Source organism: Chlamydotis macqueenii, chromosome 1, assembly GCF_036417535.1.
Source record: "Chlamydotis macqueenii isolate bChlMac1 chromosome 1, bChlMac1.mat, whole genome shotgun sequence".
Taxonomy (NCBI): Eukaryota; Metazoa; Chordata; class Aves; order Otidiformes; family Otididae; genus Chlamydotis; species Chlamydotis macqueenii.
Window position 1 is genome coordinate 126,930,340 of NC_141556.1, and position 24,294 is coordinate 126,954,633.

The window sequence follows — 24,294 nt, forward strand, 5'->3', positions numbered from 1 at the left end:
TAAATTTGCTATGATAGTTTGTCATAGTTTGCTAATTAGCTGCAGTCCACGTTCATGTTATCAGCTATGCTGACAAATGGCCGCATGTATAGCAAAATGAAGTTGCCCTTCTTTCCATTTAATTGGACGAACATGAGAATGTCACAAGCTCTACGAAACAAGTATATATAGGTTTCATTCCTTTTTATTTGTGTGTTGCTAGCAGGTACCACTAATTAAGATTTAAAAGTTAAATTTATGAGCAGTGTAAAGATACATTGCTGCTTCCTAGCCATGTAAGCATACAGAAATGAAGATGTCATAACACAACAAAAAAGTAAAACAATGCTGATGATCCATCTTTTAAAAATTATTTTAGGCCAAATTATATTAAAATTTTTATGCCTTTAGCTTTCCAGTGTTTGAAACTATTTATTTTTCTGAGGATTTTGTTAGTCTAAAGCTTAATTTTAATGTCAGCTGTTTGGTGTTGACCATTATTTTCAGAAAATGATGTGGATATGTAGATTATAAACAAGGATGTACTAAAATATTCCTACTGGTAATATGATAATGTATGATATATCCATATTTCTGTACTTTCTAGTGGGTCTTTTTGGTCAGTAGTTGTTAACTATGTAAATGGGGAGAGTTGTTTAACTAAGTGATAACCTTACCAAATAACAGAACTGTGACATTTCCATCAGTAACTCATGTAGGAGAGACCTTGATGGGGATACACCTGGTCTTCCTATTTGGTATCTTTGCCCTTTTTTCTTCTCCTTCTGATTGGGCATCCTGAGGAATCCACCTTGCTGCAAAGACAGCTAAAGACTCCTGCTGCCCAGAGACACTTGAGATGCTTCTTGTTTCAGTTTACCAGGGAACAGAAACTTATTCTCAACAATTGCCCACCCCAGTAATGTTTCTCTCTAAATAGATCCAAACCTCACTTGCTGTCTTTTCCAGGACTTAGTATGACCCTGTTCACAGACGATAAAACAAACACCAAAACCACCAACACTACCTATCCCCCCAACCAAAGACTGGATAAGAAAGAGTAATAAATGTTATTAAAAACAAATACTTTCATGTACTTGGAATGAACCAAATAACAGTGCAAGTTCTTCTGTATATAAGCATGAGTCATAACAGAATTTTTTTCCAGAAAACTAAGATATTAGATATGAATCCTCTGGGGAGACTTATTATTATAGAAAATTTTAATGTAAAAGCTAGATTAAATAGACAACCAGGTAGTGAAAACTCCCAAGCAGAATATCCCTTAAAATATATTTTTCTTTGCTACTGGGTCAAATGATATAGATAATAACAGCGTTCTTACAATCTTATGGACTCTTTTGTGTGTAGAATATGTTGATAGCCAATCATACTTTATTTTAGATTGAGGCAGATTAGGAAGAGCAGGTTTGATCTCACCTGCAAAATGCAGATGAATGACTGTAAGAATCTGTTTCTAGAGCAGTTTTTTTTTTTGTGGATTTCTGGAGCAAGTTTGCAGAATACTGAGGTCAAAGAGATGATCTATATTCATACTACAGCCAAAAGACATAGAATTTAAAGAAGGGAGTGCCCTCTTTATTTAATTTTGCATGACATCATGCCAGTGGATGATTTGGGCTAAACAAAAGGTCTGTATATTATCTGACCATGTCCATTTAACCATCTGATAATGCCTAAAATCAGATGCCTAGAGAAGATCATATTAATGAAGAAAAGGTAGTAAGCTAAAAATATACATGTTATCTGGACAAATTAATAGAAGAATAATCTAAAAATTAATGTTAAATATAGAAATTGTGCTGGAAGTCATTTAAGTCCATGTAAACGTCAAGTACATAGCATCCTGTGTCAAGGAGTTGAGTGGGGAAATTCTGCAGTATTGAAGTAGAGTTTCAAGCACTGAAGACTGAAGAGTCATTCACTTCATGAGGGGATAAGAAATTCCCAGGCTTTAGTGAAAGTTAAAGTGCTATCCTGCAATATGAATGGATGGAAAGGAAATGCAGAAAGTTTTCAAGTCTTCAAAAGTGAGAATTTTGAGAAAGACAAAACTTAAAGTTTTATTTCTAAGAATAAAGAGAAAAAAACTATCTGGCTGAATGAAATTATATTATGGTATTTTAGCCACGAATAATGCTGGCCATCCCTACTGTGTAGGTAATGTAGCCTACCAGACCAGTTCATCTGGCCTGTGTTCAAAGCAGCGACTCTCATGGACAATAAAGTGAGTTGGGAAGGCATGTCATTCTTTAGTTCCACTTTCTTCTTTGAATAACAGAAATAGGGTTGATTGAGGAAAGAATTTTGCTTATGGAATGAATTAATCTGTTAAACTGGATGCAAACGGATTTAACTTCAGTTATCCTTGGTAGATATCCTTCTTTAGTTGCATACAACAGCTTTATTTTGTTTCTCCTACGGAGAGTGGCATGTTTGTGCTGTAGTGTACCAGAGTACTGGTTCCTCCATTTCAAGGGCCTCACAAGAGCACACTACAGCTTCAGTCTGACCCCTAGCCTAGATTTCCTTCCCATGGAAATTAAGGGGATGGCTTGTGCACACTTGAGTCTTCTCGCAGTGTGGGGCCAGGATGTGGTCAGGGTATACACTCACCTCTGGGCATTCAGAACCACTTCTGCATTCAGCAGGTTAGATGTAGCCTGAAACATTTTCTGGAGAAGCCTTCTTCCTTGAAACCCAAAAAGCTGTCCTTTCAACTTTGGCAACCAAGCTTGCATAATATGAAGATAACCAGCCCCCTTCTCTGCTCCCCCACAGGCATGTGTTTAGCACAGATTATTGTCTTGGTCTATTTTTAATTTATTAATGTAAAAACTCCAATATATATTTTTGTCTTTTTTTTAGCATAAAAGTAAAAATTAAACAAAAAGTTAATGTGTCCCCCTAATAAAGCTCTATGAATAAATAGATGCAGTAGCACAGCATCAGTAAAAGGAAGTTTTTAGTGCTGTAAATCCCACATATGTGGTATATTTGAGTATGATACTTTACAGAGACCATTTTGATCTTGTCACTTCCCACAGACTGGAAATGCCAGGGAAGTGGCTTAATTTTCCAGCTGCTCTGTTTTCCTGTGCACAACTTTCTATCCCATAGGAATATTGTAGAATTAAATTACTTGGTGATATTAAAACATTCTGAATTTTTAAAGCACTGTAACAGTGGTTAGAAATGCTGTTTTACATTATTTCAGGAGCCCTGGAGAGAAATGTATGATTATTCTCTTTTTATTAATGACACCACCAATTTTCTTTGTCTTGTTAAGTATTAATAAATACTCTTCTACTACAGTATATTGTTTGCTCTCATTTGAAAGGATTAGTCATTCTGAAGTCCCTTCAAGGAAGAAGTTACGATATTAAAAATGTTTTTGCAGCAATCAGGCAGTAATCACACAGTATCAAGGGCTCTTGTGACATATTATTGAATATTTGTTCTTCTTTTCCTTTGGGCCAAGTTTTTTAGTATATTTAGAGCAGTTAGGATTCTTTCTTCTTTATACATGTTAAATTCTAGCTTTATTTGTTTTACCTTATTTTTTATTTTCCAGTTGTGTTTTAGGCTTAACAGTAAACATAATAAATTTCAGGCCATACTGCTCTTCAACATGGAAAAACTTACAGGACAGGAACTGCTTACCAGAAAATTGTGCAGATTTCCTGACGAATTTCTTGCAGCACATATGAAAATAATATATCTTGGCTCTCTGTTAACTGTCTTTGTTTCTCCCCCTTTTGTTCCTCATAGTTGCCCCAACAGGCACCTCTGTGCCCCCAGTCATTTCTTACTTACTGTGTTAGCTCTTACTGTGACTTTCTCAGAAGGTAAGAGGACAAATTTTATGACTGCTCTGTCATTATAATCTCCCCCACTTCACATGAAAGAGCGGCAACAGATTTTGGAAGGGTTTTGCCAAAAGAGGAGGAACACAAGAGACTTGCAACATTTGACAAGACTAAATTTGTATTTGATGAGATGAAGTTGAAAGGAATTGTTCTCACAGTTTCCACAGTTTGTGTTACTAATAACATCTTTCCGAATAATACTCTATATGCTACAGCATTTATCAAGTTAAATCCCAAAGTATTTAAATAGCAATTCTCCATCTAAAACAATAGCAAGGAACACATGGTTTCATGTCCTTAAAAGTAAACCCACAAAGCATCTATGTTTCTAGATAAGAAAATGTGTAGCAGTCCTATTTACCATACTCTTCACCTCCCCCCCCCCCCCCCCCCCCCTTTCTGGTACAAACTTTGAGTGGATTTCTATTTCTGCTTTCATAACAACACCTCACTACAAGTGTCTAAATTATCTTGGGTAATCAGCATTTAACAGATTTCTACTTTTGAAAAATAAAGAATTTGATTATTTCATGGAAGACTCTCCTGAATCTTATTACTTTAAATATGGAATTTAAGTATCAGTTTCTAAATTTATCTTTCAAATCATAAATCCTAATACATTTTACTCATTTTGTCAAAAGGCAAAAAGCAGGCTTAGCTTCATCAGAATAGATAATAACTGCTATAGAATTCTAAATAAGTATCAGGCTAGTAGTCATGAGAATTCCTGATGCATTATTATTTTTAAAGGCTATTAAAAGTTAAAAGAGCTAACAAACCATTTTATTTCTATCCATACATTGACATTAATCATGGACACATAGAAAGAGTGAGATAAATGTGTCCATTTTCCAGCTTTATAAAGTTCTTTCTTTTTCTTTGTTTTGTACCATTGAAGTCACACAGCACTTAAGTTGGAGGCTGGATATGATATCGGAAAACTTACTTTCCACTACGATGTCAAATGAATTGGAATTTCTTTTCAGGCAATTACACATTGGGATTTAGCCCTGAAAGGTCCAACATGCTGTTGTTCTTAGTCTTGCTCTTCTTTTCCATTGCAACACTTTATAAACAAAAAATATCAACTATGTCAAACCATTAAGGTGACTGGCTCTTTCAAAAGTTTTTGTTAAAGGGAACATCTGAAATAATCTGGTTAAAATCTGCTCATGACCACTGGACCTGGAAACCTCACTATGATGCCAGATATCTCTTTCTTTCCCAAGCGGTTAGCTTCCCTGTTGTTATATCACTCACAACTGCTGAAGCATCTAACTCAATTTTTCTTTGTTAATTACCACCTCCGAACTCCAGAAAATGGTATGATAGTTGTTTTTGTAAATATGCATGAATAGGATCTGTAATGGATTCTCAAACTTTTTTTACTTCTGAGCTCAGTCAGGGTAGAGGTCAGATCGTTTAGGTCAGTGATGATTCACATCACACCTTAAAACTCGTCAGTATAATGGTAGGTGCTTTCCCCATTTGACAAGTATGTCCTGTTGAGCCGGGAGACTGTTGAAGCTGAGCAGATGATCTCAGCTATTTCCCTCAGGACCCCTTAGAATTTGCTCTAGCCTATAATCTTTTTCTAGTGTTCTTTTTGAATTGATATGTCTATTCATAATATAAGTGGCAAGAGTCTTCCATGGTGACTCCCAACTAATAACTGCAGTAAAGGTACTGTAGTTAATTTATAGCAAATTCAAAGGTACGTTGTACCTGCTTAAAATATGAGGAACGACTAAAGTGAATTGATGGCATCATAAATCATTTAATAATAATCCACAGGATGCACAGGAAGAAAACATTTCTATTTATTGTTATATTAATAATAAAGATTTCAGATGTGTGTTTGTAAGACCACATTGCTGCTCTGTTTGCTACACATTAAAGTGAAGAATTAAAAATATTTCTGAAATACAATCATGCAGGGGTAAAAAGTCTGTACTAGCCAATGAGACCATAAACTCATTATTAGATATATGTATGCATATATATTTATACAATATATAACATACTATCTTACTGACCATCTTAAAATTTCTTTTTGTTCGTGTTTGCCATACGAATCTGGAATATATTTATTATATATTTAAGAAGTTATGCCAAGTACTTAGAATATAAAAGCCTACTAATTGTCAAGACATTTGTGCTGACAGCTATATTGAGGTAATATTGACCTAGCTGAATTACCAAATTTCAAATAAGACACTTCAGACAAATCCGTATGCATTTTTCTACACTGCAACAACTATATATCTGAGAGAGATTTCACATACAATGAACAATGGTTCACATAATGTCACACACCAATGAATGACAATAGTTTGGGCTTTTTTAAACTACAGTTCCAAGACAGATCGCCATTGTATATCAGGTGTTTCATGCATTTCTATTAAGGAAGACTGTAGGGACTTAGAAATCAATGTTTTACTATTTGCTGTTTACAAGATAAAGATTATACTATATAAGCCTATCTGTATTGCAACATGTCTATATAATGAAGTTTCCCACAAATAGAATAGTCTGAAATAATTTTAAAGTTAAGCCTCACCTTCCCTTTTCCTTTTCTCTTGCTTTGCCTTTTTTTGTCCATTTTTCTGAGTTTGAAAAACACATTTTCAAAAATTCATCATTACCCAGAGAATGGCCTGTTATGATGTTGAACTTAATTGTACATTGACTACTTTTATAAGTAACTCCCACACCCTCAACTTTTCTATTAACTGCATATTTCTTTCAAATGAAAAGTTGTCACTTCCCTCAAGTGCTAAACCAGGTAATTCTTGAACAACCGAAAAGCAAGTTCATTGTTAGTTGCTTTCTGTCAGACATGTCAGCTTAGTACTTGGCAGTCAAGATCACTCACTAGAATTGGAATACCAACATTATTTTTTTTTCTATAATTTTTAACAGAATAAATTCTTTGTTTCTAGGAAATGCTATAGATATTCAGCTGTACATAAAATTCCAACCCATTGTAACTCATCTACACTATGCAAAGATAATGCAAAAAAAAAAAAACAAACCCTGTTTATTTACTGTGGAAATAATACAGTATATCTATACATTCATTATCTAACTTACTGCTCTATGGAGTTTATAGCCAGAAATTGCTATTTGATACTGATTTTATTGCTGTGTTAAAATCTTTGATCCAATTATATCAATTTCCATTACCAAACAAAATTTAAGGGTGGTTTGGTTTTGTTTTTTTTTTTTCAAGAACTCTGTGAGCAAACCCAATAATGATTCTAAGCTTATAGCTTGCATTTTAAGGTACTGCATGTTGTATAAATATTTGCCGTTTGTTTCATTGCAATGCCTTTTGGCTTCATTTTGCTCATCAGGCATTCTGGCAGATGACAATTTTTAGAAACTCCATGGCAGTTTTGCGAATGCTTCTGGAAAGCTTCTCTCACATGTAGGCAACAGCATGGAAGATGATATCGATATGTTTAGTTTAGCTATTGACTGATTGCTACAGTGAGATAATTATGCATGGACGTAGTGTTTTTAGGACTGGGCATAGTCTTGAAAGTAAAACAATTAGGTAATGCGTGAACAGAGAAGAGAAGGTTCTGGGGAGACCTTATAGCAACCTTCCACTACCTAAAAGGGGTCCTATGAAAAAGACAGGGAGAAACTTTTCAGTAGGGCTTGTTGTGACAGGACAAGGGATAATGGTTTTAAAATAGAAGGAGGTAGATTTAGATTAGATATTAGGAAAAAAAAAAATTACAATGAGGATGGTGGAACACTGGCACAGATTGCCCAGAGAGGTGGTGGATGCCCCATCCCTGGAAACATTCAAGGCCAGGTTGGACGGGGCTCTGAGCAACCTGATCTGGTTGGAGATGTCCCTGCTCCTTGCAGGGGGGCTGGACTAGATGACCTTTAAAGGTCCCTTCCAACCCTAATGATCCTATGATTCTATGATCTTGAAAAGGAAAAGGAGGGCTGCGGAATAGAGCTGTCACATGGGAAGACCAAAAATGACGATAAGACTACTGTGGTTTGCCAAACCATGAGAAGAGATTGCTCTTAACTACGTCAGACAGAGTTAATCATACTCTGTTAAGGAATATGTTTTCCCTGGGGCACTGGAACAGCACATCCAACTCTGTGCTGAATAGTACTATGGCCTGCCATTTTCTCTTCTCCTCCCAACATGTGTCAGGCTCTGCTTTCCATGGGAAGAAAACTGACTGATGGGTAACTGTTCAGACGGGCTACCAGTACTGTGAGGTACACGCATTTGCTTGCCTCGTGGACTGTACGTACCCTGAGGGACAGAGAAGGTGATATCTGCTGTAAACCAGGGAAAGAACAATTAGGGCATTGAACTTTTATTTGGAAATCATTTTCCTGTCAGAAGATCCTTCATTAAGAGTCACTGCAGGAATCCAGGAATCATACTTTAAACCCTTTTCAGCTGCTTTTAGATTTCTGGAACTGAGTAAGAAACAAAAATAAAGAAAAAAAGTATTGAGGATTAGATTATTTAGCAGAAATGTAAAGTAGAGAGTCTTGTTCTCAAAAATGCCCTTGACAAGGGAGAATCACTGAGATAGCAGAGAGCAGAATGAATGAAAATTAGTTATAAATGTTAAATATAAAAAGCATATAGATATTCAGAAGACTGCAATATATACAATCATATTACCATGCAAGATAAACAAAACAAATCATTGGGGCTAGGAATATGTTTGCTTTTTAAAAAGCTAGACAGCCAGATGAAGCAGAAAATTGTTTGGTGCATTGGATTTGTGGACTGCTTTAGTCTTCTACATCAATGGGGAAAAAAAATAAATAAATAAAAATGAAACTTGAGAACATTACAAATACACTGTTAAGAAGTTAAAAAAAAAAAATCAAAAAACCACATGTCAAGGTCAGGTCCTGGCAGGCTTGTAAGGAAACATGAAACACTAGCTACACAGCAAATAAAAATCTTTTATATATATTTTTAGTAGCCTCCTTTCATCTTCTTCTGATAGTACAGTCTTTACTCCAACTTTGTCAAAGACACTATGGCTCATAAATATTCATCATTTTAAAGAAATTACGTAGATTTTGTTTTAAAGTCAATATTGAGTTTGTTAATGAAAATGACTCAGTTAATTAACTAAATGGCTTCCTAAACTGAACTTATATGAAACTCTTTCTTACACTGATTGTTTTTCATGAAGAAATGATGCATAAAAATTAACTTATCACACTTCCATTTTAAATCATTCTTTTGTACATGTTCTAGGGATGCTGATTTTAAGCAGATAAAACTTTCTGAGCAGTAGCTGTAAGAATTGCTGTTTTATGTAGCGATCTTACTAGTATGATGGAAGTGTCAGCTGTGATTTATCAAGAAGTCTGGACTGAAGCTTACGTTTAATAGTTGTTGTGACTTCAGTTATTTCTTTATTATCTGAGTCCTGGCATGGACAGCATAAAAACCTGCTTTAAGTCTGGGTATGCTGTGGGCTGATTGCAATGTAGTTACTTGTCTCCTTTTTTTCCTAATATTTGCATTTTTGCAGAAATGGAATAGTAAAGCAGAATCTGCCACTTGTTTTATATTTCATAAGGAAAGCAATTCATACAGACAGCTATACATTCTTCACTTTTTTTGTATGCAAACAATTGTGAATTTTTTCAAACCTGACAGTACCAGTTAATCCTACATTAGAAGCCAACTTTATTAAAGTGCTTTGTATGCTAGAGGGAACCTCCCAAGCAGGGAATACAAGAAAATCAGTGTTAATAGTCTTCACAGATACCCCACAACATACTTTTGCTCATATTCATTGCACTTTATTATAATTTATAATGTTTTGTATATTAAGAAAGCTAAATGTTAATCCTCTGTCAGATTCATCAAAATAAGATGCTTTTATAAGTGCTGCTGTGTTATTGAGAGGCTGATGAGACAGCTAGCAAGAGAAAGGGGTGCCTTATCCAATACTGAGAAAAAAAACCAAAACAAAACAAAAAAAAAAACCAAAACCAAAAAACCAAACCCAAATTTCCACTGCTGTTAAAATGTTGGAATCTGGGATTTCTTTTCTCTCTACTCACCATTAGGAAAATTCTTCATATTCTTTTTAGACAAATGTAGTGTTGGAGAGATACATCTGCTTACCTATATTCCCAAGAAGCTGTGTAATAATTGCATTATCTTCTCTTTGGTCATTTAAGGTAAATAGGAAATGACCTTGACATTGACTTGTGAGAGAGAAGGGAAATATTCAAAATCAGGCATTAGTCACTTGAAATCTAATGTATTCAAGTCATTTCAGTGGCTTTCCTTACTTTTGTCACGTGGCAGCTGCTGATAATGATAGTGATGCCTTACTAATAATATAATTTATCAAATTCATTCATTTGCAATAACATTTCTGACCTTTGCAAAGCTATTCCTCATTGTTCATTCTTTCTTACTTACTGTCTGTACCTAATTAGTTTCAACTTTTTCATTTTGAGCATTGTTCCTGAATTACAGGATTGAACTGTAGCTCCACAGCTATTATTTTATTTGATACTGCTTTAATTGAATCCATTTTCTGGATATTAATAAGGAATTAAACAGAACAGGGTCACAGAATATGATTTGACCTCAGGTGACGTAGTTTATACAACTTCTCCCTCCCTTTATACTTGCTGTTATCATATGAACTGCTATTTATTTTCATCTGCCCAGCTAATTCATCTCATAGTGCATGCACACAACTGTGTATAGACTGGAAAATAGCTATGTAAAGCTAAAGTAGGAAATAGCAGTGGAAAACTGGAGCATATGAAATGATCAAGGAGATCTATACTACCAAGCTGAGCGTATGTATCATTTTTGCATTGAATTAATCACATTGGTATGGGGACGGAAAGAACATAACAGTGTATCATTTAGGCTTCTTGTGAAGGAAGATCATCCAAGACACGAGGTTCAGATGGAACAGAAACAAGCAATGCAAGTAATTTTAGAATTCATAGGGAGAAGAAATTAAAAGATTTAGATAAAGGTCTAGACTTTGAAAATATGCAATTATTCAAATTTCACAGAGTATTCTTATGTTTTGAGAGATATCATTTCTATGCTGATATTTTATTTGTGGGTTTTTTAGTGTTTTAATGAAAAGAGCAAAAATTAGAGTACATATAATTAAATAAGTGGGAAATGGTCTGATAGTTTAAGATTAGAATATAATTTAGTATTGTGAAGACCAGTCAGTTTGTAAAATTAGAATCTTCTACTGGTTTCCAGTTTAGAGCTTAAATCTTTTCTATTTTTCTGTTACTAAGCTTCTAATCAATCTAACTTAATTAACACTTGAACTTAAGTACAAATTTTTAGATGTGCCATCTGCTTTGAGATTAATATTTTGACACATGTCATTAAAATTATATAGTCCTTTGATGTTGAAATCAGAATTTTTTTCTTTGAAGGAATAGTCCATACTTTTATTGTCCTTTGCACTTGCAAATTTATTTTTTTTTAATTTTGGTTGCAAACTAAAGGTGTGTTCTCGATGTTGATCTGCTACAAAATAAGGCAAAGTTCAAAATATTTAATTTGCATGCAAGAGACTAAGCCAGATTTTTAGAAGGATGTTCCAGTTGAAGTTGTCCTTTCTTCTGTTTTTTTTTGTCTTTTGTACTCTGTCCTCCTTGTCAGCCTGAACCACACTCTAATCAGGCCTGTGTTCAGTCTTAGGCAGACTTAGGGGAAAGTGTCTCGTGTTTGCCCTGTTTTCACTCTTCTGCAGTTGTTACTTTATGGCCACTCTTCCTATTGGTCTTCCCCCTTAGAAAAGAATACCAGCCCTTCTCTGATAAAACCTAATAGTCTTTCTTAAATAGGAGGGAAAGAGATAAGATACTAAAGGGGATGAAACTGGGTATACATCAGATGGTTACCCTGAGACAATAAATAAGTAAAAGCATGATGGGGGAGGAAGGGAGCTGAAAGCAGAAATGTAGAAAAGAGAATTGGAGTGGGACACAAGTCATTGCTCACTCCTCACCAGAGGCATCCAAGAACTTGTAGAGAGAGCCCAGAGGCAGCAGGGCAGTAGGATGACTGTAGGTCCCACCAGCATCAGAATCCCACCTCAGGGGTGGAGCTCCTGCAGCTGTGAATAACAAGTATGGAAGACTGTAAGTAAAAGAGTAGGGAAGATTCTGGAAGGCCCAATCTCCATATGTCCTCCTCTGCCACAGAAAGGGCATAAATCTGGACACCCAGTCATCATGCCCATGTCCATTACTCCATGGAGGTTTTCCAAAATTATGCTTCAGGTAAGCTGCAGAATTAGCTCAGGAAAACAAGCTGTCCCCCAAGAGGCAGTCTGCAGTAGTACCTTGGTTTGACAGGCAGACTTATAATTACCTTAAACTCATCAGGCTCTAATTTGATTAGCCAACATGACAGTTTGATGCCAGAGTTGGAAGAGGGGGAAAAAAAAAACAGAAAAAAAAGTGAGCAAACAAAATCCCTGAGATCCAGAATCTACGAATGTGTTTTCCAGACAGTGACATGTAACACGGTACCTGGATGTTACAAGGTATTGCCTTGTTGAATGCTTACCTGTAACCCTAAACTTCTGAGTTTGAGGAGAGTCCTTTAATTACTTATGTACTGATCTTTTTATCTCTGTGGTAAAAGTAGATGACATTAAATTTCTGTGTATAATGAACTGATTCGTATTGACCTAGATTCCTTTTTATTTATATATTAAAAATATTATAATCATATGGTTGTGCTATAATTTTAGTGCAGAAGGCAATTTGTAAGAAGAGGCTGCATTTACTTATATCACAATTTACCTTTTACTATAGGTGAGATTTTTTTTTCTTTCTTTTCTTATATTATTTTTTTTTTAAACAATAGGTTGAAGTACAGCCTGTCACCAAAACCTAGTCTTTTATCTTCTGTTTTTCTGAACTGAATATACCTTAGTATATCATTGTTTACTCCCCCCTCCTCAAACTGCAGAAATTTTTATTTCTCTTTTTTGTGGTAGACCTAATATGCTTGATTAATGTTGATTGGAAGCAGATTAATTTAAATTTCAGATCTTTAGAAGTCAGCTTGGATTTTTATCTGCCTATGATTATCTGTTTACTTTCAGTAGTATTTCTGTGGAACTTGTTTACATTAATATTAAAGCTACTAAACATTGGAGATTAACATTCAAAAGTTGTAACAAAGATGAAACTAATCTTCTGTGAAATTAGGCCAAGGTCTGCATAGATACTGAGTTAATGCATAAGAGAAATAAATGTGGTTTTGGTTGTTTTCTTTCATATCTGGGGCCATTCTGGAAAGACAGTTTTTATTATGTTTAACAAGATTAGGAAGATAGAAAAAATAATTTGACTCAGTTTGGTCAGTTTTTATTAAATAGGATATTATGGAGTGGCTATAGTGAACAACGGAGATAATTTAACATATGCCAAATCAACTTGCATTACAAATATCACTTGAGTACAGTCTAATAAATCATATGCAGAGTATATGTTCAGGAGTTATTTTACTGCCAACAAATCAGTATTTTCAAACCAAATTTGTACAGAAATGTACATGTCATGAAATACTTGTATTCTTCCTGTTCTCTTGGCTGTTGGTTGTTTGGCTTTGGTTTTGTGTGATTTTTTTTTTTTTTTTAATAACCTTGATTGCTTTCATGTCTTTGATGGGTTTAGATTTATTGTCTTCTGTAAAATACTATAATTAGGGATTAGAAGTTAGTACACAGCAGTAATTCTTCTGTACCTGGGTAATATGATAGCAGTGCTTCCATTAAGGCTGTTTAACTTTACAGGGAATTAGATATTAGGAATTATATATTAGGAAAATATTAGGGAATTAGATATTAGGAAAATTTTTTTTACAATGAGGGTTATAGAGCACTGGAACAAGTTGCCCAGAGAGGCGGTGGATGCCCCATCCCTGGAAACATTCAAGGCCAGGTTGAACTGGACTGTGAGCAACCTGATCTGGTTGGAGATGTCCCTGCTCCTTGCAGTGAGTTTGGACTAGATGACCTTTGAAGGTCCCTTCCAACCCTAACCATTCTATGATTCTATGAATTTACATTTTATTGTGTGTGTCAGAAACCTCATGTTTTGCTACTTATAAGAGAGTTGTTTTAGTAGAAACCTGCTTAAAAAAAAACAATGAATATTGGGAAACCTCATTTTTCTTGATATGGAAAAGTAACCATAGTTCTTGGTTGATTTTAATAATTAACTGCCATTGCTTCTTATCCCTTCCTATATATACTGTTGTGAATTATTTGTTTTAAAGTATAGGTGGTGTCTCCTGTTGTATGTATTTCCATTGTTGCCCATTGTGTAGTATACTGACACCTCACGTCTCTAGCTATAGAAAATGATCTGGGAAGGACAGCATGGAGCTTTGTGTTGGCTTTTTTATTTCCAACATGTTCCTGTATTTACACCAAGTGCTTTGGTGCTGTTGGATTTGAACTATGCCATTCACTGATTCTTAAATTCTAATATTGTTGGCACAGAAGAATGTGCTTAATGAAAACTCTAGCTGTTTTGAATGCAAATCAGAGAACCAAGTGGCTTGATCAGTATTGATGCTATATTTCTTTGTTATTTTTCTTCACTATATGCATCTGCTTATGCATATTTGGACTCGACTGGCAACTCTAAACACCTTGTAAGAAAACACATGCTTGTAAATCTCTAGATTCAAGAGATCAAGAAAAGTTAGATATCATTCAAATGGTCAATTTCATATTTTCACTATTGCTTTTCCTGATTAAAAGTTGACCTTTAAAATTTTCATATACTGAAATAACACATTTTTTATGTACTATGAGTAGAGTAGTCAAATAACAAACAAAAAAAAAGATAAACCTGATGCCGGGTTGCTTTTGGTTTTTTTGGTTTGTTTTTTGTTTTTTTTTTTTTTTTGAGGGGGAGGGCAGGGGGAGGTTTGTCCCTGTGTTTTTGTTTTTGTTTTAGGAAACACTATGTTTTGACTGACTTGCAAGATACCTACCATAATAATTTGACTGGTGGGTCTACTCTTTCCTTACCTTTCTCTTACTAGTTTATAAGACTTGTATTTTTACATTTTATATACATTTATATGTGTGTAGTGTTAAATCACTTTATGTTGTTTGTTTTTCACCAAAAAAAAACCTGGCTTCTGGTATTTTTCTCAGGTGTCCAAAGATCTTCCAGAGAAACAAAAAGAAATAGAGATTCTGCTAAAGGATTTCATCGAACTTGATCAACAACTAAATCAGGTGATATTGTGGGTAACACCTGTCAAGAACCAGCTGGAGCTTTATAACAAAGTGGGTCAGCCAGGAGCTTTTGATATTAAGGTAAAATTTATTCATTTTTTAAAAGAATCAGGATATTTAGTGGTCAAAAAGTCAGTTGCAGCATCAGCTGTATAATTTGTTTTAACAATATAGCTTTGAGAAAGAAGTCAGCAGTAGTCCAGAAGTTCAAATTTCTATGAATTAAGGAAAACATTTATTTTCAATTAAATGGTTTCTAGTGATAGAGCAATTTGGAATCAATGGTTGCAAGGTGAAATATAAATATAATCTATTATTTTTGCCATATCATATACATGAAACAATAGCCCAAAAAGTTGATACATCATGTTTTAATACAAAGCTAACTAAAATTCAGAATATAAGTGTTGGACCATTTAAGCTACTTCATTCAAATTAATATGACAACATGAAAATTAGAATAATTAGGGCCATATCATTACTCTCAAATTGCAAGGAAAGATATCTAACTGCCCAAGTAACATTCCAGTAATGAATAAAGCTGATTGTCTCGTAACTGTGAGCAAAATATTTGTCACCTGATCTTTGATATATATATATATATTTACATGTATAGTAAAAGTGCCTGTATATGGGTTGGGTGAAGCCAGAGAAATTAAGGATGAAAAATATTGCTGGAATCAACTTGGCTTACCAGGTGCATACTTGGACCTTTTGGCCTTGCATCTTATTTCTATTCATATGTGAGCTTATCTTCACGTAAACTGAGGAAACATTTAATAGCTTATTGAAATCCATATTTCTTTGGTTAATAGTAGCTGAGTGTCTTTTTAACCTAGAGAAATGTTAAGCAGGAGACAGTGAATTTTGTATTGATTTTGATGATGCAATTTTCAGTGAAAAGAAACCCTGTAAATATTTAAAACTTTTCTTGCCTTGCACGAAATGGAATAATACTTGCTTCTCAATATGTGTGTTTTTGTTGAGCCTGTTTATTAAATTCACTTTAACTTAGGTTCTTTTAAGGAACTGTTTTCATGCCAAAACACTTTTTATGTCATACAATTGCATTATATAAAGCAGTCAATCCCAAGTCCTGTTGCAGTCCTATAACTGACAACAAGTTCAGTAATGACATTCATTCCCTTTTTAAAAGATGAAATTAGTATAGTTCTTTACAAAAGTCTGTATATATATACTGAATGAGTAATGGAATTTTGCTCTCCAGAAAATTATCTATCCTTCTTTCCTATATTTTAACAAAAATTTTGAGATGATTCATCTATATTTTTTTTCCATTTTGTTTCCTTTATTTCTAGGATTATTCCACTATTAAAGTTTATGCAAAATAAAAGCAGGGCTAAATTGCTGCAAATTATAAGAGTATTGCTTTTCATACTGCTTGTGAAAGAAATGTTCTGCTTGGCTCTTTCAGACCTCTTATGGTGATGTGACAGGAATATGTCTGAAAAGCTATTGAAAGAATACAAAAAATTAAGAAAAAAAAAAAAGAAAGGCAAATAAACTTTCTTTCTGTGAAAGACTATCCTGTATTTCTTTCCTGGATAAATTTAGACGACTTAGATTTAAAGCTTGACCAGTTTTAAATGTAGATGAAACAGCTAGTTGTTTATAATATTGTAAGCATATGAAGTATGTTAGCTTTTATTTGCATGTTATCTATCTGGATTGTTTTAAAATACATAGGTTTAACATCTTAAAATATTGACTGCAATTTTCTTCAAGGAGAGAATCTCTTGCATTAAAGACTCTATATTAAATATCTCTGGAGGCAAGTGGGATTCTTAAAATTTTTTCAGGTTAAGAATAAGTATAGTTTTGAGACTTAATCATGACAAAACACGCAGGAAAAAAAAAAGAGTAGATATAATTTAGAAAAGCAGCCTATTTGTGACAATATTCAACTTTATATTCCACTTCAAACCCGTATTTCAGACCCATGCTAACATACTGTCCTACAGTTGTTCAAGCATGTGAATACATGTGCTCTTGAATCACTGTTGACATGACTATATTTATGTGTATTTTTAAATTACTGTCCTGTATAGCTAAAGCTACCTTTAAAACAGTAAGGACATCTGCATGATTACCTATGGAAGGGATGTATTCAGCCAAGTCTTTTGCACTAGCGTTCCCAAACAGTGTATAAATATTCAGCATTTGTTCTACCACCATTTTAATTCTTTCACCAATATCCAGAGAACTGTGAAGTATCTTCTACAGGATTTAATAACTCATTTTTTCAGAAGCAAGTGTGAGTCTGATGATCATCCAGTAGAATGAAAAGTTATTGATAATATTCTTAGAAAAGAGATAGGATGAGAAATTTTACAAAGAATCTTTTTAGATACTCTAAAAACCTGGAAGGTATGAAGAAGAGATTTAAAACTGACAATCAAACTTGTCAATATAGCACTTGAGGCAAAAAGAGCAGGCTCGTGTATGTCCTCAAGAAAACCTGACTATTTTTGTAGTAGGATTTGACATAATGGCTTACAAATTCTAATTTTAATTTCAATTAGGACATTGCCTTTTATGAAATTTCTGTCAATGTTCTTCATACTATTACTAAACCTGCAGGGTAATATACTCCTTCCTCCTCAGCCATTAAGTCCTCTCCTATCTCTTTTGTTTTCTAAGTTATTTATTTGGGAAAAGAGTTCCAAAACTAATGTGAGTGGCAAAAATTTGGATATAGATTACTATAAGTTACTGTACGGACATTCACTTCTAAAAGCCACAAAATACTGAGTGTTATAAATTTTCTGGCCTCAGAAGCAGGTGAAAATCAATGATGAGAAGAACAGGTGGGGTAGGATAGGCAGGAGAGAAAGAGGATGGGAATATGTGTTTATTTTAAATGAATGCATAGGATGCCTTTAACAAGTTACAAATCTTATGTTAAAATAATACACCTATTTTAAAGCAGATTTCTTGCATTTTTGCTTACCTGTAGCAAATTTCAGTTACAGAAATGTGTGGCAGCTGAAATTAAAACTTCATACACTTTGGTCAGTGTATCTAAAGCACTAGTTAGAATTAGTCTGACAGAATTTTCCAAAATATAGTGATTTATTTCTCTCAAAACTGCAGTAACCTTTACTTCTGGAGTGCAGCTATAATCTGATAACTAACATCATAGTTTCCTCCATAAATCAAGGGATATAATAAATGCATGTCCTTATCAGATAATCTGATTTAACCTTTTAAATAATATTGATCTATATGATACATGCATAATAAATACATAAAGGAGAATATCTGTGAATTTCAGTTGCACAATTCATACTGACAACTTGCAATTTCTGTGAATTAGTATAAATTTGAAAGCTCATACATTTTTCCACTTGTGCAAAATTCAACTATTAAAAATAGATGAGAAATCCCTTAAATTTACACTTAGATCAAAAAAAAACCAAAAGCGCCAGCACTGTTAACCTTTAATGATGGCACAAAACAATTCAATGAGAGTAGCAAAGGTGCAACCAAAGCAGAAATTGTTACATATTTTTACAGAGAGCTTTACAAAACAGTGTGACTTTTAAGACCCAAACACCTAACTGGGCTTGGTGACAGGAAGAGAGATCGGAATTCCTCCTATAGCTCTTAAGACTACATCTGTATTAGTAAATATGAAGTGGTTAGGACCATTTTCTTGGCCTAGAGGTCAACTGATGCAGCACAGCTTACATCCTTTTAGCAATGCTCTTACCCCCCCCAAAATGAGATAGCTGCATTCAAACTGCCTGTTGCTGCATCTATGGCTGATTTAATCTCTGACCATGCCTGGGCACTGTCTCAGACAGTGCAGTTTATCCCATGCCAGAAGCAAGCCTCCCAATTACATAGCATGGGCAGTCATGCTGCAGAGCTTGGCTGTATGCCCTTTCCCTTTTAGTTCATTACTCTTGGCATCACGTAAATATTCAGGGAAGGATGTAAACTAGTTTTTTGAAAGGGATTGGTTCAGTGCCACTGGCATCATTCATTTTCTGTGTCATTTGACTTAGTCATGCAGTCCTCTTCTGCTTTCAGATGGTAACTCTGTGGCTCTGTATGATCTCAACCCAGGGTGCTGACTGTGTGCTTCCATGTAATATGAGGTTATGGACATGAGAGCACTTGGTCTTGGGGCAGTAGGACTCCAATAATGCTAACATCTTTTTTTTTTCAGTACTTTCTCAGTTCCTGAAGAGTGGTCTCTTATGCCTCTGCCCTCGTACATATCCTTGCAGTGCTGAATCCAGACTGGTACCACTATTGACTGTGACTGTGTCCAGCCAATGCTCAGCAGCCTACCTATATCCTGGATTTCAAAATCCCAACTGGTGTGTTGCCCTTGCATTAGCACAGGATGACATAATGCATGTTCTTGCCCAATGCGATATAATCACTTATTTAAGAAAAGGCTCTCTCTCTGTTCCCTCACATTTATTAACCCTTTATTAGAGAGGCATTTGCAGGTGAATAATTACATAGCATCACATCAGCCTCCTCCAGCCCTACATAATGTTTCCAGATGGTTAATACCAATTGTTTCCTAGACTTGTACTCAGAGTTTAGTACAAAAGTATATAGTGGAACAGGTTCCTTTCTTTGCTGTAATGCAATTAGGAAACAGGAGATGAGAAGATGCAGACATAAAGAGATGGAACAAGTCCAGCATGTTCCTTGGTCACCTTTGTAGAGTAGGACCTTGGGGTGACCAAGGAACATGCTGGAGCACATTGTAGTCCTATGATCTCTGGAATGTTTTGTGTCAATTAAGGCTTTGGGCAACATCTTACCTTCTAAAGCACATACGTATTTCAGTTTAAAAAGCAGCAAAAAGGTTCAAAGAAATGTAAACACTATGAAATTGTTGAAACAAAACTTTTTATTCAGTCTCAAGAAATATACTGCAATTTATAACAGCATTTACTATAAAATACATACCTCAATGAATAAAAAATTTTATTTACTCTCACCTCATTCGGCTATCATAGCTCTATATTTACTTTAGGGAATTAAAGCACGGCTCAGGAAACCCTAATATATTTTATGCCAATATAATTTGTCTTCATAATTTTCTTGAATATAATTTCAGAGACTGCAGTGCCACAATTAGAACTCAGGCCTTCAGTTAGGCACCGTAAAATTTAGTAGTGGTTTACAAAATGCCAAATTGGCTTTAATAACTCACTCATTTCTCATTTAATAAATAAGAGTAGAGAAAGGATTCTTTATTCCCAGGATTTAAAAAACATCTGTAGTAGTATTTACTTCACTAATGTTGTTAATCCTTGATTACAGTTTTCTTCTAGAAACAGTAAAAGATTTAAAAAAAAAAAAATAAAAACTGTCCAAATAAATCAACATTGAAATGCAGATTTGCAGACTGCCAATTTAAAGTTTTAAGATAGAACTTAGTGCTTTGTAGATGTTGAATATTTGTTTTACCACATTGACATAATCTCTCGTCTTAATAATAGCATCATACAGATTGCTCCTGTGAAATACTTATGTATATGCATAGGTAAAGCACGAAATCTACATCTATAAGAATTTATTGACTCTACTGCTACTTGCGAATGCTGGAACATTTCCAGATTTGCAATGTGCCTTCAACTTAGCTTCTCATGCATCTAGAATATATTTCATATTGTGTCTTTTACAAGTCCATGGACTTTTCTAGTTTTCCAAGATAACAGTATGACTTTTCTGTACATTTGCTCTTTGACTTGGAATTGTTCTCATTCTGATAGCTATTTTGCATGATTTAGTATTAATTCTTCACAAACTTAGATGAAATCATAATGAATTTCCAATTTTACAAAATGGTGCAAAGAAAATACTACAAAAATTGTCTACATTATAAAACAGAAAAAGAGTGAAATAGTTAACTGTACAGCTTTGTTTACAGTACACCTTCTACCAGTACTGGTGTCTAGGTTATTGGTATTATAGCCATTGGCTATAGCCATGGCAGGAGACACCTTCAGTGTAGACACGTCAAAGTTCAGCTTTTACTGTATGGTTGTTTTTTACCTGCTGGTAATTTTTTTACCAGTACTTCTCTCAGTACTAGTGACATATGGCTAGAGTGAAGCCCATTTTCCTGGTCTTGCTTTCAGTTGTTGTTGAATGACTTTTTTCATTCCTTGTCAATAAAAATCCACAGCTAAAGATGTGTGTTTCATAACTCCTGAGCATTCAAATTTAATGGTTTTTCTGGTTGTATTGCCACAGCCCTTAGTCACATGAGTAAACCTGAATCCTAGGAAGTGATAGCTGCTTCTCAACTGTTAGTACAACTATATCCTCTAAGTGCAACACTGAGGTCCTGCAGGATAACATGGATGATATGAGGTATTGTCTCTCAGAGAGTGAATTTTTATGTAAGGTTTTCTTTAGCCTTTTCAAATCTGGATCCCAATCCAAACAGCACTAACTCCACTTCTGCCCTGCTTGTTGGGCTCTCTACTTCTTTCAAGTTCGTGGCATTTTTGGGTTTTTTTTGAGATATGTTTTCTATGGTACTTTGTCAGTTCTTCGGGCTAGAAACATACGGAGGTGTGGGGAGTTATCCGTCTAACAGCAGTGGATACTAGACTAACAGCAGAGCAAGCTATCTAGCAGTTACTGAGGTGCGGACATGCACAAACCTCTAATAGGATGATCTCCACTGTTCTCTTTAACCTAGGCATAATTGAAAAACATTATGACAAGTATTCTTTTTGTTATAAATATTAATATAAGCAAAAGCCTCTAAAACAAGCCCTCCTATACTGTTGGAATATTAACATTTTATAGGAAACACCTGTTACACAGAAACAGTTCTAGCTACCACATAGTATATAGCAACCCTGCAGCTGACTTTGAACAGACAACTATTTGTCGTCTATCAGAAAAATGCACAGAATTAGTATAGCTGATTCAATATAAGGTCAGAAGATACTACTCTTATCATCCAGTCAGACCTGCTCTGTAAAGGAATCCTTTCAGTTTTCTGAATTATTTCCTGCTTGAACTGCAGCGCAGCTTTCTCAAAAACAAACAAACCAAAACAAGACTGGTTTCTAATTTCTAAGTATGGACAGTTATCCACACCTTATGGTAGAGTACTTCAACAGCTGAGTTTAAAACCTGCACATTTTTCCTCTACTGAGTTTGTTTAGATCTTTCTGTCACTGCTTTGTTTGCCAAACAATGCTCCAATACTACATTAACAGACAGTAATCGAATTTTCTCCTAAACTGTTTGTTAACCATCAGTACTGTTGTTCTAATTTGGACAGGAAAGCAAATATAGAGTATCTAATTAGTATTAGATCAAAAAGCAATTATTGTTGTGGTCAAACCAATTGTTTTTGTGGTCTTGATAATAATGTGGTTATCTTTAATCACAAGCTTATTTTGGCTGAGTCAGCTAATCAGAGTCTTAAGTAGGTGGCAAATGTTGCTATAATGGAAGGTATAGTTGCTTCTGCATTGCCTCCTTTGTGGAATATTAAGGACATACATGAGCACTTTGGAATGTATTTATTCAGATGCAGCCATCCAAATTTAATACACTTAAACATTTTAGGGATATATTATTCTGAACATGTGGATATAGACCTATACTTTACACTTTGAAATAGCTTTGCCTACAGCGTCAACAATCTGTAGAGCACCAGAATTATGGCTAAAGGAAGTTGTGCAGATGCTGACCTTTACTTCCTCCTACTCACTGTTCTGCTGAGATTTACTTCACCTGCAAGAAAAAGAATAAAGGGAATCCTGGATAGGAGGGTAATGAGTTATGCTTCACTAGTTGTTTGGCAGCTTAAGAAAATACCTTCAGAAAGTCTAACCAACACTTTCTCTTTATTTCTCTCAGTTATATTTTCCTTTAAATATTTATTTCCTCATCATCCTGTTTAATCCCAATTCTACACATGGCAGGACCTCAAGTCAGCGAGAATTTTCATTAGATATTCCCAGAACTCTTGCTTACTGGAAAAACTACAGAAGGCTTTAAAAACAGTTAGATTCAGAAGTCAGATTTCAGCCTAACAGAAGGAGAATAACAGGGCTTTCTTAAATATGTAAAAATCAAAATGACTGGATAAGACAAAACAGAAGTAAAAACTTTTCTATCACAACCTACCACAACTGTGACTAAGATAAAATTAACATTTGACAATCTGTTACAGTCAGATTGCACTTTTACGATGTAGTCCATGTAACATTTGTGGAGTGCTAAGGCTTTAGAAAAATACTTTAAGCAGGAGTTAAAGGATGTTTTACAGTCAAAAAAAAGAACCACTTATATCAAATATGTACATGTGTGCTTATTTTTAACTACTGTCGTAGTTTAGCCCTGACCGGGACCAGACTATGCAGTCTCTCTCTCACTCCCCTCACCCTCCGAGAGAACATGGGGAGATAATATAAGGAAAAAGGCTCGAGGTTTGAGATAAGGACAGGGAGAAATCCTTAAAGTTACCGTCACGGGCAAAACAGACTCGACTTGGGGAAAACTATTCATTTATTACTAAAAATAGCAGGATAATGAGACAGAGAACAAGATAACCTCCCCCCACCCTTCCCTCTTCCCAGGCTTAACATGATCCCTACTACCTTCACCCCCTCGAGCGGCACAGGGGGGAAGAGGGAATGGTGGTCGTGGTCAGTTCATCACGCGTTGTTTTACACCACTGCTTCATGGTCGGGGGAAGAACTCCTCACGTTCCTCCCCTGCTCCATCGTGGAGTCCCACCCATACACCACAGTCCTTTGTGAAACCGCTCTGGTATGGGTCATCTCTTCCACAGGGTGCAGTCCCTCTAGAACAGCTGCCCCAGTGGGCCCTCCACGGGCCACAGCCTCCTTCAGGCATTCACCTGCCCCAATGTGGGGTCCTCCACAGGCTGCAGGTGGATCTCTGCTCCTCCGTGGACCTCCATGGGCTGCAGGGGGACAGCCTGGCTCACCATGGTCGTCACCATAGGCTGCAGGGCAATCTTGGCCAGGAGCCGCGTTACTCCTCCTCCTCCTTCTTCACTGACCTTGGTGTCTGCAGCCATTCCTCTCAAGAAATTATTCACAACAGGCAGGCAGATGCCTTTTAGGATCTCTTCACATCTCATCTCCTCT

At 35.3% G+C, this 24,294-nt stretch overlaps 1 protein-coding gene across 11 annotated transcripts in view; it reads left to right on the plus strand.

Moving 5' to 3' along the window:
• The window catches only part of DMD (dystrophin), a 1,302,935-nt gene that overhangs the window by 889,237 nt on the left and 389,404 nt on the right, over window positions 1–24,294 (plus strand). For all 11 annotated transcript variants that reach the window (XM_086766697.1, XM_086766715.1, XM_086766672.1 and 8 more), the window contains one exon: window positions 15,071–15,235. In XM_086766697.1, the coding sequence (XP_086622823.1) occupies window positions 15,071–15,235 (165 nt within the window). The remainder of the gene's footprint in view (window positions 1–15,070; window positions 15,236–24,294) is intronic.